This window comes from Chelonia mydas, chromosome 12, assembly GCF_015237465.2.
Source record: "Chelonia mydas isolate rCheMyd1 chromosome 12, rCheMyd1.pri.v2, whole genome shotgun sequence".
Taxonomy (NCBI): Eukaryota; Metazoa; Chordata; order Testudines; family Cheloniidae; genus Chelonia; species Chelonia mydas.
In genome coordinates this window covers 11,145,579-11,158,537 of record NC_051252.2, presented here as the reverse complement: position 1 = coordinate 11,158,537, position 12,959 = coordinate 11,145,579, and the positions used below count along the sequence as shown (strand labels likewise).

Sequence of the window (12,959 nt, the reverse complement as noted above, 5' to 3'; positions counted from 1 at the left end):
AGGTTAAGAATTGTAGGTTAAGAATATCAAGGATTTGGTATGTTCTTCATATTGACAGTGATGGAGCAGAGCTGTACTGCTATATTGAAACTGCAAAGTGGGGGATGTGGGGAACAAGGTGCCTTTATTTGCAGAGTTGCAAGTCATATATCCCATGATCGAAAAGACTTTAGTTACAAAATGCTATGCTGGGGGGAAAGAATTAGTTAAATGTGGTTACTGAAGCGAAGTTATGCAAGTCAACTCGTTCCATTTGAATTGTTCCCTAAGAATAGGCATTAGTACTGTGGTGACACCTTTCAACTCTCGTAAACAAGTTCCTATGAGAAAAAGCCTTCAAACTTGTGGCTCTTTGCCCATTAGTTTTGGGATGAAAAACAAACCTGCAAGCTGCAACATCCTTCTCCAGTGTATTAATACTTGGAAGTTCAGTACTTCTACATGAGCGTGTGACACCGGTCAAAGAGAAGTATTGAGCACTGAAGCCAAGAGCCATTTTTTTCTCTTGGAGATTTCTCTAATTACTTTATTTGTGTTGTCTCTAGGCTTACAAGCAAGGAATCTTTTTTTATTTATGTGTTTATTTTATGGTGGTTCTGACCAGGAAATTTTTTCCAAGCTATCACAGCAGTAGTGGTCATGTAATTATGAACTGATGTGGGAAAATAGTCTTGGCACAGATTAAACTTTTGCAAAGCGATATGTCCTATTGGGAAATGCTACCAGGAGAAATTCAATTCAAGGATTTCAGCAACAGATACAAAGCTGGAGGTTGGGGCGGGGGGAGAAATTTGCATTCTAACCTTATGGAAGGTGGACATTTTACAATTATTTTGCATAACAAATTAAAACTGCCAGTTAATACATAAATTTCTGTTCTAATAAAATACTATGGGTGGAATGTAAGAATTTCCAGTCAGGAATGAAGTTCAAGAAAGATCCAATGAATATGAGTTAGCATGATTTTTATAATTTTTTCTACCGCATACTGAGCTTTCTACAATTAGACATGTCTTTATCAGTTTGAGACTAGTTGCAATACATTTTACATGGGACTACCCCTGTAGACTCTCAGAACCTTCAGCTACTGCAGACTACGGTAGCCTACTGGAGACTTTCACAGGAAGGACCTCATGCCTACCCACTGGCTCCCAACTTGTTCAGGGGTGAAATATGGTTTAGAAGCCCTATGGAGCTCTATAGGGTTTAAGGCCTGCTTACTTGAAAAAAACCACATCCTTTTCCTCATGCATTGCCACAGAATATGATATGTGCGGAGGTACTCACGCTAACAGACCTCGAGTTAAATGAGCTGTGGCTGGAGATAGGATGTTTCCTACGAGAGGTTCTCATCTCTGGAACAAATGTCCATCTTTGGTCCCATGGAGCCTGACACCCTTCATTTAAAGAAAATGCTACAAAAATGTTTATTTTCTCAGGCTTCTGAGAAAGGGACAAGTAGAGGATGGTGTCAGTGAGGTAAAGGATGGGTGCTTGCCCAGGTAGGTTGGGTGGCTCCAGAAGTTTTTATTTTTATGTCTTCCACTGCTGCTTATGTCTATATATCAAATATATATACATGAGAATTTAGGTGTATCATCTAAAAGGAAATACATGAAAATAATCACATTTCATGCTTGGCTTTATGTTCCTGGTGAGATATGGGCCTGATTCTCCTTTAAGGGCCTGATTCTCCTCTCACACCAGTTTCATGCTGGCACTAATTGGCAACCATGATGCTATTTCAACAGAGATTCCAAAGACTGAGTCACAATGGAAGCTGAACTATATTCTGATCTTGAAATCCTAGCCCAAATAACACTTTTTGATGGGTGCCTTAGAAAGACCTTAAGTGGACAGGCCCAGGAGCTTCCTCCAGTTCACTGATAGGACAGTAGGAAGAAACTTGTACTGCCACTGTGTGTACTGTGTCTGGTCACACAGAGGGTTCTAGCTTTTAGAGCTGTAAACATGACACCTCTCACACGTACTACACACACACACAAAGAAGAAGAAGAAGAAACAAATAAGGTATTGAGAACCTTAGCTATCTGACGGTTTATAGGAACACCTAAGTGCTTAAATGATAGATGGTTAATTTGAGAGAGACTGTCTGCTACTCTTCTCTCCTCTCTAGCCAATGTCAGTTGCATATAAGTCTGTTCTGCTTCTCATTTTCATGCATGCCTCTTTCCACAGAGCATAGTAACAACCATTGGATGTAGCTAACTTTCAGCTACAGTTTTTAAGTAGTGTTTGGTTATATAAGGTTTGGCTCACAACGAAAGTAATAGGCTCATGTATTTGCAACTGCTAATACGAATTTATAAATGCTGATCAAGCGATCCAGGTGAGTCTGCCATGTTTATAAACACATGTTCTATGTCATTCATTTAACACAGCAAGTTTGATTACAATTATTTAGAGTCTGATGTTGCAGTCTCATCAAGCAAACCCTCTGTCTCCGGCTGCCCAATGATTTCAACAATCAAAACTCCCAACCTTTTCCTATAATTGCTGCTTTTTACTTTTTTACACATGTGAACACGTCATTTATTTTCTAAGGTATCTTCTCTGTCAGCAGTGTTAAATTAGGAGATATTGACAACGTGTACCGAGATAATAGTTTTAGAAAAAATATTTGGTATTTATTGAGTAGTTTCCTGCAATGCTTTGGGAAATCTAAACCAGGGCATTGTAGCCTTGTTGTTATGTCATTATACTCATTAATAACCTGGAAAAGGGGGTGAACAGTGAAGTTTGCAGATGCTACAAAATTATTCAAGCTATTTAAGTTCAAAGCAGACAGCGAAGCATTACACAAGGATCTCACAAAACTGGGTGACTGGGCAACAAAAGGGAAGATGAAATTCAACATTGATATGTGCAAAATAATGCACAGTGGAGAAAATAATCCCAACTATACATATGCAATGATGGGCTCTAAATTAGCTGTTATCACCCAGGAAAGAGATCTTGGGATCACCGTGGATAATTATAGGAAAATGTCAGCTCAATGCGCAGCAGCAGTCAAAAAGGCTAACGGTATATTAGGAGCTAGTAGGAAATAGATAGAAAATAAGTCAGAAAATATCATAATGCCACTATATAACTCTATGATGTGTCCCCACCTTGAATATTATGGACAGTTCTGGTTGCCCCATCTCAAAAAATGTACAGTGGAATTGGAAAAGGTTCAGAGAAGGGCAACAAAGATTATCAAGGGTATGGAAAGGCTTCGGTTTTTCGCCTTCCTCTGTAGCATGGGGCACGGGTCACTTGCTGGAGGATTCTCTGCACCTTGAAGTCTTTAAACCATGATTTGAGGACTTCAATAGCTCAGACATAGGTGAGAGGTTTATTGCAGGAATGGGTGGGTGAGATTCTGTGGCCTGCGTTGTGCAGGAGGTCAGACTAGATGATCATAATGGTCCCTTCTGACCTTAATATCTATGAGTCTATCTATGAGTTTAGGGCTGGGCAGTTTATGACCAAGGAGGGATATGATAGAGGTCTAAAATCATGAATGGTGTGAATAGAGAAGTGTTATTTACCCTTTCTCACAATACAACAACCCGGGGTCACCTGATAAAATTAATAGGCAGCAGGTTTCATACAAACAAGAGGAAGTACTTTTTCATATAATGCACAACTAAGCTGTGGAACTCATTGCCATGGAATGTTGTGATGGCCAAAAGTATAACTGGTTTAAAAAAAGAACTGGATAAATTCATAGGTGATAGGTCCAGCAATGGCTATTAGCCGAGTTATGAAGGAAACACCATCAGGCTTGGGGAAACCCTAAACTAGAGCCCTGCATGGGGCTATTCCTTAATCCTGCTCCCACTCACACTTGCTATTATGGCAGTGGGTCCTGTGGAACTGCAGGTCTCTTCACTTGTCCCGTGTAGGTCTCTACCCTAAACCTCTATCAGAAGCTGGAAGTGGAAGACAGGAGTGGATCACTCCATAATTGCCATGGTCTGTACAATCCTCCTGAAGCTCTAGCATGGAGACAGGATATTGGGCAAGATGGACCACGGTGTGACCCAGTATGGTGGCTCATATTCTTATTCTAAACTGAAAGATAAGCAGCTAGGCAGATTCTAGAGAAGGTTACTGAAAGATGAAATGGCATGCATTACAAAGGGAATGTGTATTTCTTCACACTGCGCTGAAAAACTGGTAGCTCCTCTGAAGACTTACAAATATGTGGATTTACTTTACAATCAATGCCTTCTTTGTTTGTGGGTTTTTTTACATGACTATGAGTGAGTTGTGTAATTTGACTACAAGTACAATAGCCCATAGGCATAATAAAAAAAGCATCTGTATTCATTTTGCCACTTTAATGTTTGAAATGCATTGTGGCTTAACTGAAAATGAAGCTCAATATGTCTTTCTCAGCAGTCATGTGATTTACAGTTACAATATCATGTGAATGGGCAATTAGGGAGAAACCCTGGTCCCTTTGAACTCCATTGCAAAATTCCTGTTAGCTAAAATGGGGTCCTTCATCCTTACGCAATTTCTGGTTCGGAAGTAACTCGTATATTTTTCTGAGACTACAAATAACAAATTTGTTTGGTTTTTTGCCACCGTCTAATCATTTTTGCCAACTTGAAGTCTGTGTGTCTTCTGTTTGTGCTTAACTTGCAGGTGTGGACAGATTCAGTGAAGACATCCAACAAATGATGGGCTTCAAACCGGGCCTCTACTGGCGACTGTGTTGGAAATTTGTTAGCCCTGCTTTTTTATTGGTAAGGGGTGATTTATTTATTTATTTTGTCCTGGAAAGAACACTATGGGGATGCTTCCTACCAGCTTATTCATACTAAAAGCAAGATATTAAGCAAATTCATAACATTACTCATCAGGGCCTACGCTACATGTTTTGTTGCCCAGGGCAGTTTTGATTTCCAGTGCTCTCCAAACAGCTGAGCAGAACAAAACAAATACTCTGCCCACCCAGTTTGGATGCAGACACACATCCTGGATGTTAATTTGGCACCCTCAGAACCAGGTGTCCAGAGCAACTGCCCTGATTACTGGACCCTAAGGCTGGCTCTGTTACTCGCTGTTATCCCCAGTGTTGTCAGCCAGGATAGCAGAAGCCATTTTGACTCGTTTTCACATTTGGAGAGGCTACATTTTGGGTGAAATTTGTCAGACAGGGGAAAAAATGGGTAGTGGTCAAGACCACCTAATGCAGTTCTCCAAACTGGAGATAGTGGCTCTGCTTGGTAACCCACCAAACCCTCTGATGGTGGGAATGCTCTCCCTATCCCAAGACAGTGTGTGTGTGTGTGTGTGTGTTGAAGGAAGGAGCAGTACAGTCCTCAAATTCTTTTTTGCAGAAAGTGAACACCAGGTAGGAGGTAGAGGTTAACTGTATGCGATTTAAAGGCCATTTGGCCTGGAAGGGTCCTCAACAGGTTCAACTAAACATTTTAATCTTTTGAGGTTTCTCCATCATCAGATCTGTGTGTAGATCTATTGGCTCTATTGAAGTTGGCTTGGAGAACTAGTGTGTGTGTGTGGTGGTAAGTGTTTATATTAATGCTGAGGTTTACACATTTCTCATTTTATTCTCCTCTGATCACTGTACAGACTATAAGGCTGATGAATGCTTGGTGTCTTGTTGGGTTATAGGTCAAGTTTATGTTCTGTCTTACCAAAAACAGTCATTATGCCCCCAGCTTCAAATTCACTTCCCTCATTTCAGTTGCCATGAATTCCATTTTAAAAGCACACCCCTCTTGGACTGACTTCCTTCTTGGGAACATGAATGGAAGGGGGAGGGAAGGAAGAGAAATCTAAAGTGTCAGGACCTGTCCTTCTGAAGAGAACTCCACTGGAGATGAAGTAAAGGCATAGACTACCCAGCTACCTGCATTATCTGACACAGAATATCAGCCCATGGCTGTATTGCAGGCAGATCATCCTCTTGTACAGTACAACTAAAGTTCCTGGTTGTTCAAGTCCTCAACTCCTTGGTCCTCTAGAGTCAGAAATTCTACTGCAACAGGATATGGGCTCCTACCTGTTCCCACTTATTTACAGGTTAATGCAAGCAAGCATGTATACATAAATGAGTTTCAGTTTGTGATTCAAAAAGTGACCAAGCTGTAGTAACCTGCCAAATCACTTTTGACCAGTGTCTTTCAAGGCTACCCCATACCAAGCATGGGGATCTCAATACTTATATTTAAGAATCTTGTCCCTCAGAATCCAGACAGCATAAAAGAGATTCAGGCTGTGTGTAAACTACAAATTACTGTGGTATACTTTGTCACTCAGGGGTGTGAATAATCCACACCCCTGAGCGACATAAGTTATACCAACCTAAGCGCCGGCGTAGACAGCACTATGTCAGCAGGAGAGCTACCACCTCTCATGGAGGCAGGAGTTATTAAGCTGTGGGAAAGCTCTTCACCGATCGGCTTAGAGCGTCTTCACCGGAAGTGCTAGACCTGCGCAGCTGCATTGATGCAGCTGTGCTGCTGCCAATGATGTGGTGTAGACATAGCCTCAGTTTCCCCTTGTCAGGGGTTTTTATCCCCTCTATTCCAGAGTCCAAAACTGGTGGGTGGAGTTCATGCGTAGGTCTCTCCTTCCTGGAGGGAGTTAGGAACGCAGTCAACACAGCCTCTGTCCTTTGATGCTACACAATGCTTCATTGGCCTTCAGTGGGCCATCTGATTGTATTCAGGATGAGCAGTTTCCCTTAATTAAAGCTTCTTTTCCTGTTCGGTGAGTTACACAATTACAGAGGTTTACAATGCAAACACTCAATATAACTTTATACCACGGGCTATAGAGGTTATAAGTGAGATCAGTAATGCAGCGTCCTACAAGCATTATATAAAGTCTAAACACTAAACACATTCTTATCAACTTAACATCTAATATCTATTCTGATGATGCTAACACACAGATAAGCAAGGCTGGTTTCCAACTATGCATTTGTTAGTGTTCAGTAAGGTCTGGGGCCTTGGCATGTGCTGCACTTGGTCTGCCTTCATCACACCATGGTACATTTCCTCCTCCTTTTGACCAGTTGTGCCTCTGGAAGCCTGTTTGATATGAGGGTAAGAGTATCCATGGGGGCTTTTTCCCCTTCCTGTCTCCTCTCTGTAAGCCCAAGATGGTAGTTGTCCTAGTACTTTTGTACAAAATTTTGAATATGTAAAATGACAGCTTCAAATTTGTAAGTGTTAAATGCAAACCGATCTGTATTATGTTTTGGGCATTTGCAGTTTCAGGGAAGTTCAATTCTGAGGACCTAAAAACTACACAAAATGACTAGTGAAAACCAGAGAGAGAAACTTCATAGAAGAAATGTCACCAGTTTTGTCCAATTTTGATAAAACCATTAGCTGAGCTAATACTTTGTGCATATTATGCATCACTTTCCATCCAAAGATCTCAATGTTCTTTACACATAACTATATAAGGCTCCCACAACACCCTTGACACAAGTACATATTATCTTTGTTATCCGGATAGAGACATGGAGGCAGAGAGTGTTTATATCACATCCCCTGGATCTCAGAGAATGTCTGTGATAAAGCCGGGAAGAGAACCAAAATCTCCTGACTCCCATTCCCTGATTTTTAACCACAGTATCTTTCATTTAAAGGTGAAATTGCTACTCTTAATCCGTCTGATTGAAACTAACGTTACCAAAGAGGTCAGAGATGTTACCAAAACAAAACAAAAAAAAGCTAACGCTAACTATACCCAGTTACTGGGTATTAAAGAAAATCCTGCATGTACTGTCTGGAAGGAATTATATGATTACAGATGGAAACTGAATCCAATCTACTTTGTGTATTCTGGATCCTCTGCCCATCACTGGCTATGGTTCTGTGCTTCCACTTCAAGGATAAATATGTCTCATTATGACTTCACTGATGCCCAGCAGATGTCAAACATATTGGTTTAAAAAATAACCAAAAGAACAACCTTTTCCTCCCCACAAAGAAATCTATAGGGTAATCAGGTACATGATTCCAGATGTTGCCAGTTATACAGAATTGCAGATTGCCCTCCATAAGGAACCAAACATAGGAATTGCCATACCGGATCAAACCAGGGTCCATCTAGCATCTAGTCCAATATTCTCTTTCTAACCACAGTCAATATCAGATGCCTCAATGGAAGATGTAAAATCCCTGAAATACAATTTTGCAATAACTTGTCCAAGGGGAGAAATGTTTTTCTCATAGCTATTGGGGCTTCGGTGTTTATCTTTTGATGAGTAACACCCCTGACTATAACTGAGTTTAGCTTTTGATAGGCAAATCCTTGGTGCAAAATGTGAAACATAACTGGTAAAAGCAGTATCCAATATGTTTCCTATTGATACTTCATTGATGAAGTTCAAAAGTGTAATACACACAGTGCAAAGGGAAACTATTTAATGATTATACCACTGAAACTATCATGTTTGTAACGTTCAGAGCAAAATGTACAAATGCTGTCTTCCAATCGACTTAATCTCAACACAAATAACATGCTGCCAATTCAGGGCCAGCCCCAAAATGTAAAATAAATAACTCAATATGGAGTGGTGATGTTTATACCTAACGTTTTAGGCAAATCAAAATATTTGGGGGAAGGAAGGGGTTATTCAGTTCTAAATTTCACTCAGCCATCAGTAAACAAATGTGTGTCAACTAAGCACATAACTTCTTGAGGCGTTACCATTTATGTATGTGCTTTGTTTTTGAATAGTAAAATCACAACAATATGCACAAGACTGTGACTACATATAAAATTTTTACAACTATTTGTTATATATGTACTATAGAACATAATTCAGTTATTAGTGTATTTTTTATTTGGAGGGTATGAAGATCACAAATGTGGACTAATGTATTAGAATATGGAGGGTGCAATTACTCCAAATGGTTAGCTGTGTGACATAGAGAGAAAAGAGACACATTAAATATAGCTTGTAAGCCTTCCGACATGTATTAAGGAAAATAAACAGATGTTTCATTACATTTGAGGATTTTTTCTCCCTGAAATGTGAAGGTAGCATTTGGTAGTTTTATGTAAAGGTTAGAGTCGAAACTAAAGACTGTAGTTTTATATTGGGTATTTATACATTCACTCCAGTTTATTTGTAGATCAAAAGGTCATGGTGAATATATGGAGATTTTGACATCACTGTGACCTAGGATATTTTCCGTTGCATTAAAGTTTATGCTTTCAATTTCAAATTTAAAGCAGTAGTGATCTGCCAAATAGCTACATCAAATCTGGATCCGATACTGTCTCAAAGTTCAAAATTAGCTATCAAACAGTTAATGACACAAGACATTCTTATCAAGACATATTTATGATGGGATACACAGATACATTTTTAAAAAGGAAAACATTTTAATAGCATACCTAGCATCTGATAGCATCCAATTAGTAATGAGCCAATGAAGCATATACTGAAGTCAGTCAGTCGTACTTTATATTAATGTTCCATTTGTAGGTATTCTATAGAAGGTTAATAAATTATCAAAAGATGTTATAAATATGTTACAGACATGAAGACTGTATGTTGAAGATAATTATAACCACATCAGTAGAAGGTATATAGAGATGGTTATAAATCATTATATAAACAACCTGTTGACCTGTTAAACTCTAACAATTGATTAACCATTTAATAAACCCTTTAGCAGCCCTCTAAATGCTAGTTATAAATATAAACTTAGTATCAGTTGTGACCCTCAGGGATAGATCCTGCAACCAAATCCACACAAATGTTTGGATTCAGATCCCAATCTACAATAGTTTGAATGAAAATGCTGGATCTAGCTTTCTTGTGTACCACACTCCCTCCAATCCAACTTTTGAGAATGGAAAGCCAAGTTCTGGATTCAATTTTACAGCAAGAACCTAGCTCTAGGGAAGTAAATGAAAGATGTTCTTATGATGTTTTCCTGGCTACCAGGCTTCATGTCAATTTGGGTATTTGGGATATAACCTCAGCTCTATTTTCAATCACACAATTGCTCACAGATGTCTGTGTGTAGGATGTGGGATGCATCATAATGGACACTGTCTTTCCAAATAAGCTCATTCTGATATAAATATGTTACCAATTGTTCTCTCAATTACTTGGTGATGAACTGCATGGTCAGGGTTAGATAACTACCCACTTCAGTGGAGGCAGGAGATAATTGGAAAGCGAATTAAAAAAGAATTGCTAATCTCTCTAAAGTATATGCTTTAATATCTACTGTAAACATGAAAATATGCACCTTTCTGGATCAGTGGATGCTGCATCCTCTAGCCATGCATACAGTCCTAGAAGACTTCCAGAATTAAGGTCCAATATTGTCAATCATTGACTGAGTGCAACTACTATATATAGATACTTTCTAATACCTGTGGGGAGAGTACACCATTTTAGAGAACATTGAGTAGCTTGATTCTAATAGTCTGGTTTTTTTCAGGTGTCTTAAAAGGTTATATGGACACTGTAAACATGATTTATTAGGGGAAAAACATAGTCCATACAATTTTTTAATCTATATTTTGTATCCATTATAAATTGTGAAAATAAAGCAATGGAAATGCTTTTTTCTTTCTTTTTTTTTTGTTTTAAACCAGAGGGAAAATCTGAATTGAAAAGATGTAGCAGAATTAGAGGGGGCTCAGAGACAATGAGAAAAGAGTGGGATTGTTTAATTTACAGGATATTAATAAGAGGAGGCATAAATTATACAGTATAATGAATGGCACAGAGAAGGTTGATCAAGGACTTCTGTTAGCCATCTCTTATAATGAAAGAATAAGATGACAAATACAAAGCTGATTAAGGAAATATTTTTTAACACAACTTACCCTGTGGAACTCATTGCCACATGAGATCAACAAGGCTAAGAACTTTGCAGGATTCAAAAAACAATTGGTCAAAAAAGGATACCAAAAATAATGAGTTAGAATAGTTACATGTTTAATTTGAAAATAATTTTGGAAGGGATTAAACCTGCATGCTTCACAACATAAACCGGTCTCTAACAAATGGTTTTTAAGAGAAAATTTTACCTGGGGGAAGGTTATCCCATAATTGCCTAGTGTAGAGGTTATTCACTTTCCTCAAAAGCATCTGGTACTGACCACTGTCCAGGATAATGGATTAGAAAGCTCCCTGTTCTAATTTAGTATAGCAATTCCTATGTTCCTAAATATAAGCGGGTATTTCCATAGGATACTAGACCAAACATTTATCTTAGGAGTTTTAGATATCCACATATCTATCTTCGCATTAGGAAGTGTCTTGTTGAAGCATTATGCCCACGTTTCTCACAGCTATTGAATGCCAGCCAAAAAAAAAAAAAAAAATCACAAGATGAACCAACATTTGTGAGTAGATAGCATTGCTGGCATTCTTGCTGATTTGAAAAAGCTATCTCAGTAGCCTTTGACGTTCAAGACCTGGTCTACACTAGAAAATTACTTTGGCTTAACTACGTTGTGTAGGGGTGTGAAAAATCCACACCCCTGAATGGCATAGTTAAACCGACCTAAGTCTCTGTGTAGACAGCATTAAGGTGACGGAAGAATTCTTCTGTTGACCTAGCTACCAACTCTTGGGGAGTTGGATTTCCTATGCTGATGGGAGAACCCCTCCCGTCAGCATAGGTAGTGTCTACACTGAAGTGCTTCTGTAGCCCTTCAAGTGTAGAGAAGCCCCCAGTCTCTGGACATTTTAATCTGAAGTGGTTGCACGACCCAAGGTGGAATAGCCCAGGGGACAAAAAGAAATTACCAATGTACTTTGCACATTGAGATGATATACACATACTGATAGTCATCCAATCTATCTTCTGACAAATACAACATTTAAAGATATTTCTGGTGACTGATTCTATTAGTATTGTACTACAATATCTCTAACAAAACTTAAACATATTATACTGAATCAATAAGTGATTCAAAATGTTTCTAGCCTGCATTGTACTACAAATCTAACTTCTTTCAATAGGACACACAATCCAAGGAAGATACATTTTGATGGGCATAAGAGTGGCTGAGTTTTCCAATTTTCAGTAGCTCATGTTCAACATGGAGCAGCACCTAGAAGAAAAAAAATACCCTCAAGCATCTTATTTGTTTAAGTGGGATAGAAAGTGCTGCTGTACATTGAGAGAGTGGGACATCTGGCTAAGCTGTCCCAAAAATCTTTAGTCAGAAGAGCTTTTTTACCCACCAAGGCTTTTTTCCTTGAGCATGCAAGCAATGGTTTTCCTGACCCACAAATATTTTCAAAAACTGTCCCACTCCATATCCGCATCAGGATGAAACTAGAAACCTTTCCATTTTTGTCACAAAATAAAACCAACACACACAGAGTCCAATCTGAGTCTAGTCAATAATACCAAATAGCCTGGTGGTGAGAGCACTCACACACGTGATGTGGGAGGCTCAAGTTCCTGCTCTGCCTGGTTTGGAGCAGAGACTTGAATCTGGGTTCCCACATCCATGCTGTAAACACTGGGCTAATGGCTATTCTGGGGACAGGTGGACACACACACACTTGAGAAACCTTTCTAATGAGATGAACTGAACATGGCACACAGTAAATGGATTAAAAACTGGCTAACTGGTAGGTCTCACAATGTAATTGTAAATGGGGAACTACTGAGTGGTTGTATTTCCAGTGGGTTCCCACAGGGATTAGCTCTTGGCCCAGCGTTGTTTAACATTTTTATCAATGTCCGGTCAGAAAACATAAAATCATCACAGATAAAGTTTGCAGATGACACAAAAAATGGGGGAAGTGGTAAATAATGAAAAGGACAGGTCACTGAGTCAGAGGGATCTGGATTACTTGGTAAACTGGGTGAAAACAAACAATATGCATTTTAATATGAGTAAAGGTATACATCTAGAAATAAAGAACGTAGGTCATACTTATAGCATAGAGGATTCTATCCAAAAAAGAT

The 12,959-nt window shown here is 39.0% G+C and overlaps 1 protein-coding gene across 3 annotated transcripts in view; it reads left to right on the top strand.

The window, feature by feature from the left end:
* The window catches only part of SLC6A2 (solute carrier family 6 member 2), a 114,029-nt gene that overhangs the window by 81,606 nt on the left and 19,464 nt on the right, over nucleotides 1-12,959 (top strand). The window contains exons 11-12 of one of the 3 annotated variants that reach the window (XM_027829692.3): nucleotides 4,660-4,760; nucleotides 5,726-10,499. In XM_027829692.3, coding sequence (XP_027685493.2) covers nucleotides 4,660-4,760; nucleotides 5,726-5,734 — 110 coding nt within the window. In that variant the 3' untranslated portion in view covers nucleotides 5,735-10,499. Of the gene's footprint in view, nucleotides 1-4,659; nucleotides 4,761-5,652; nucleotides 10,500-12,959 lie in introns of those variants that run through there. The other 2 variants (XM_043526259.1, XM_027829689.3) reach the window with 2 other exon arrangements.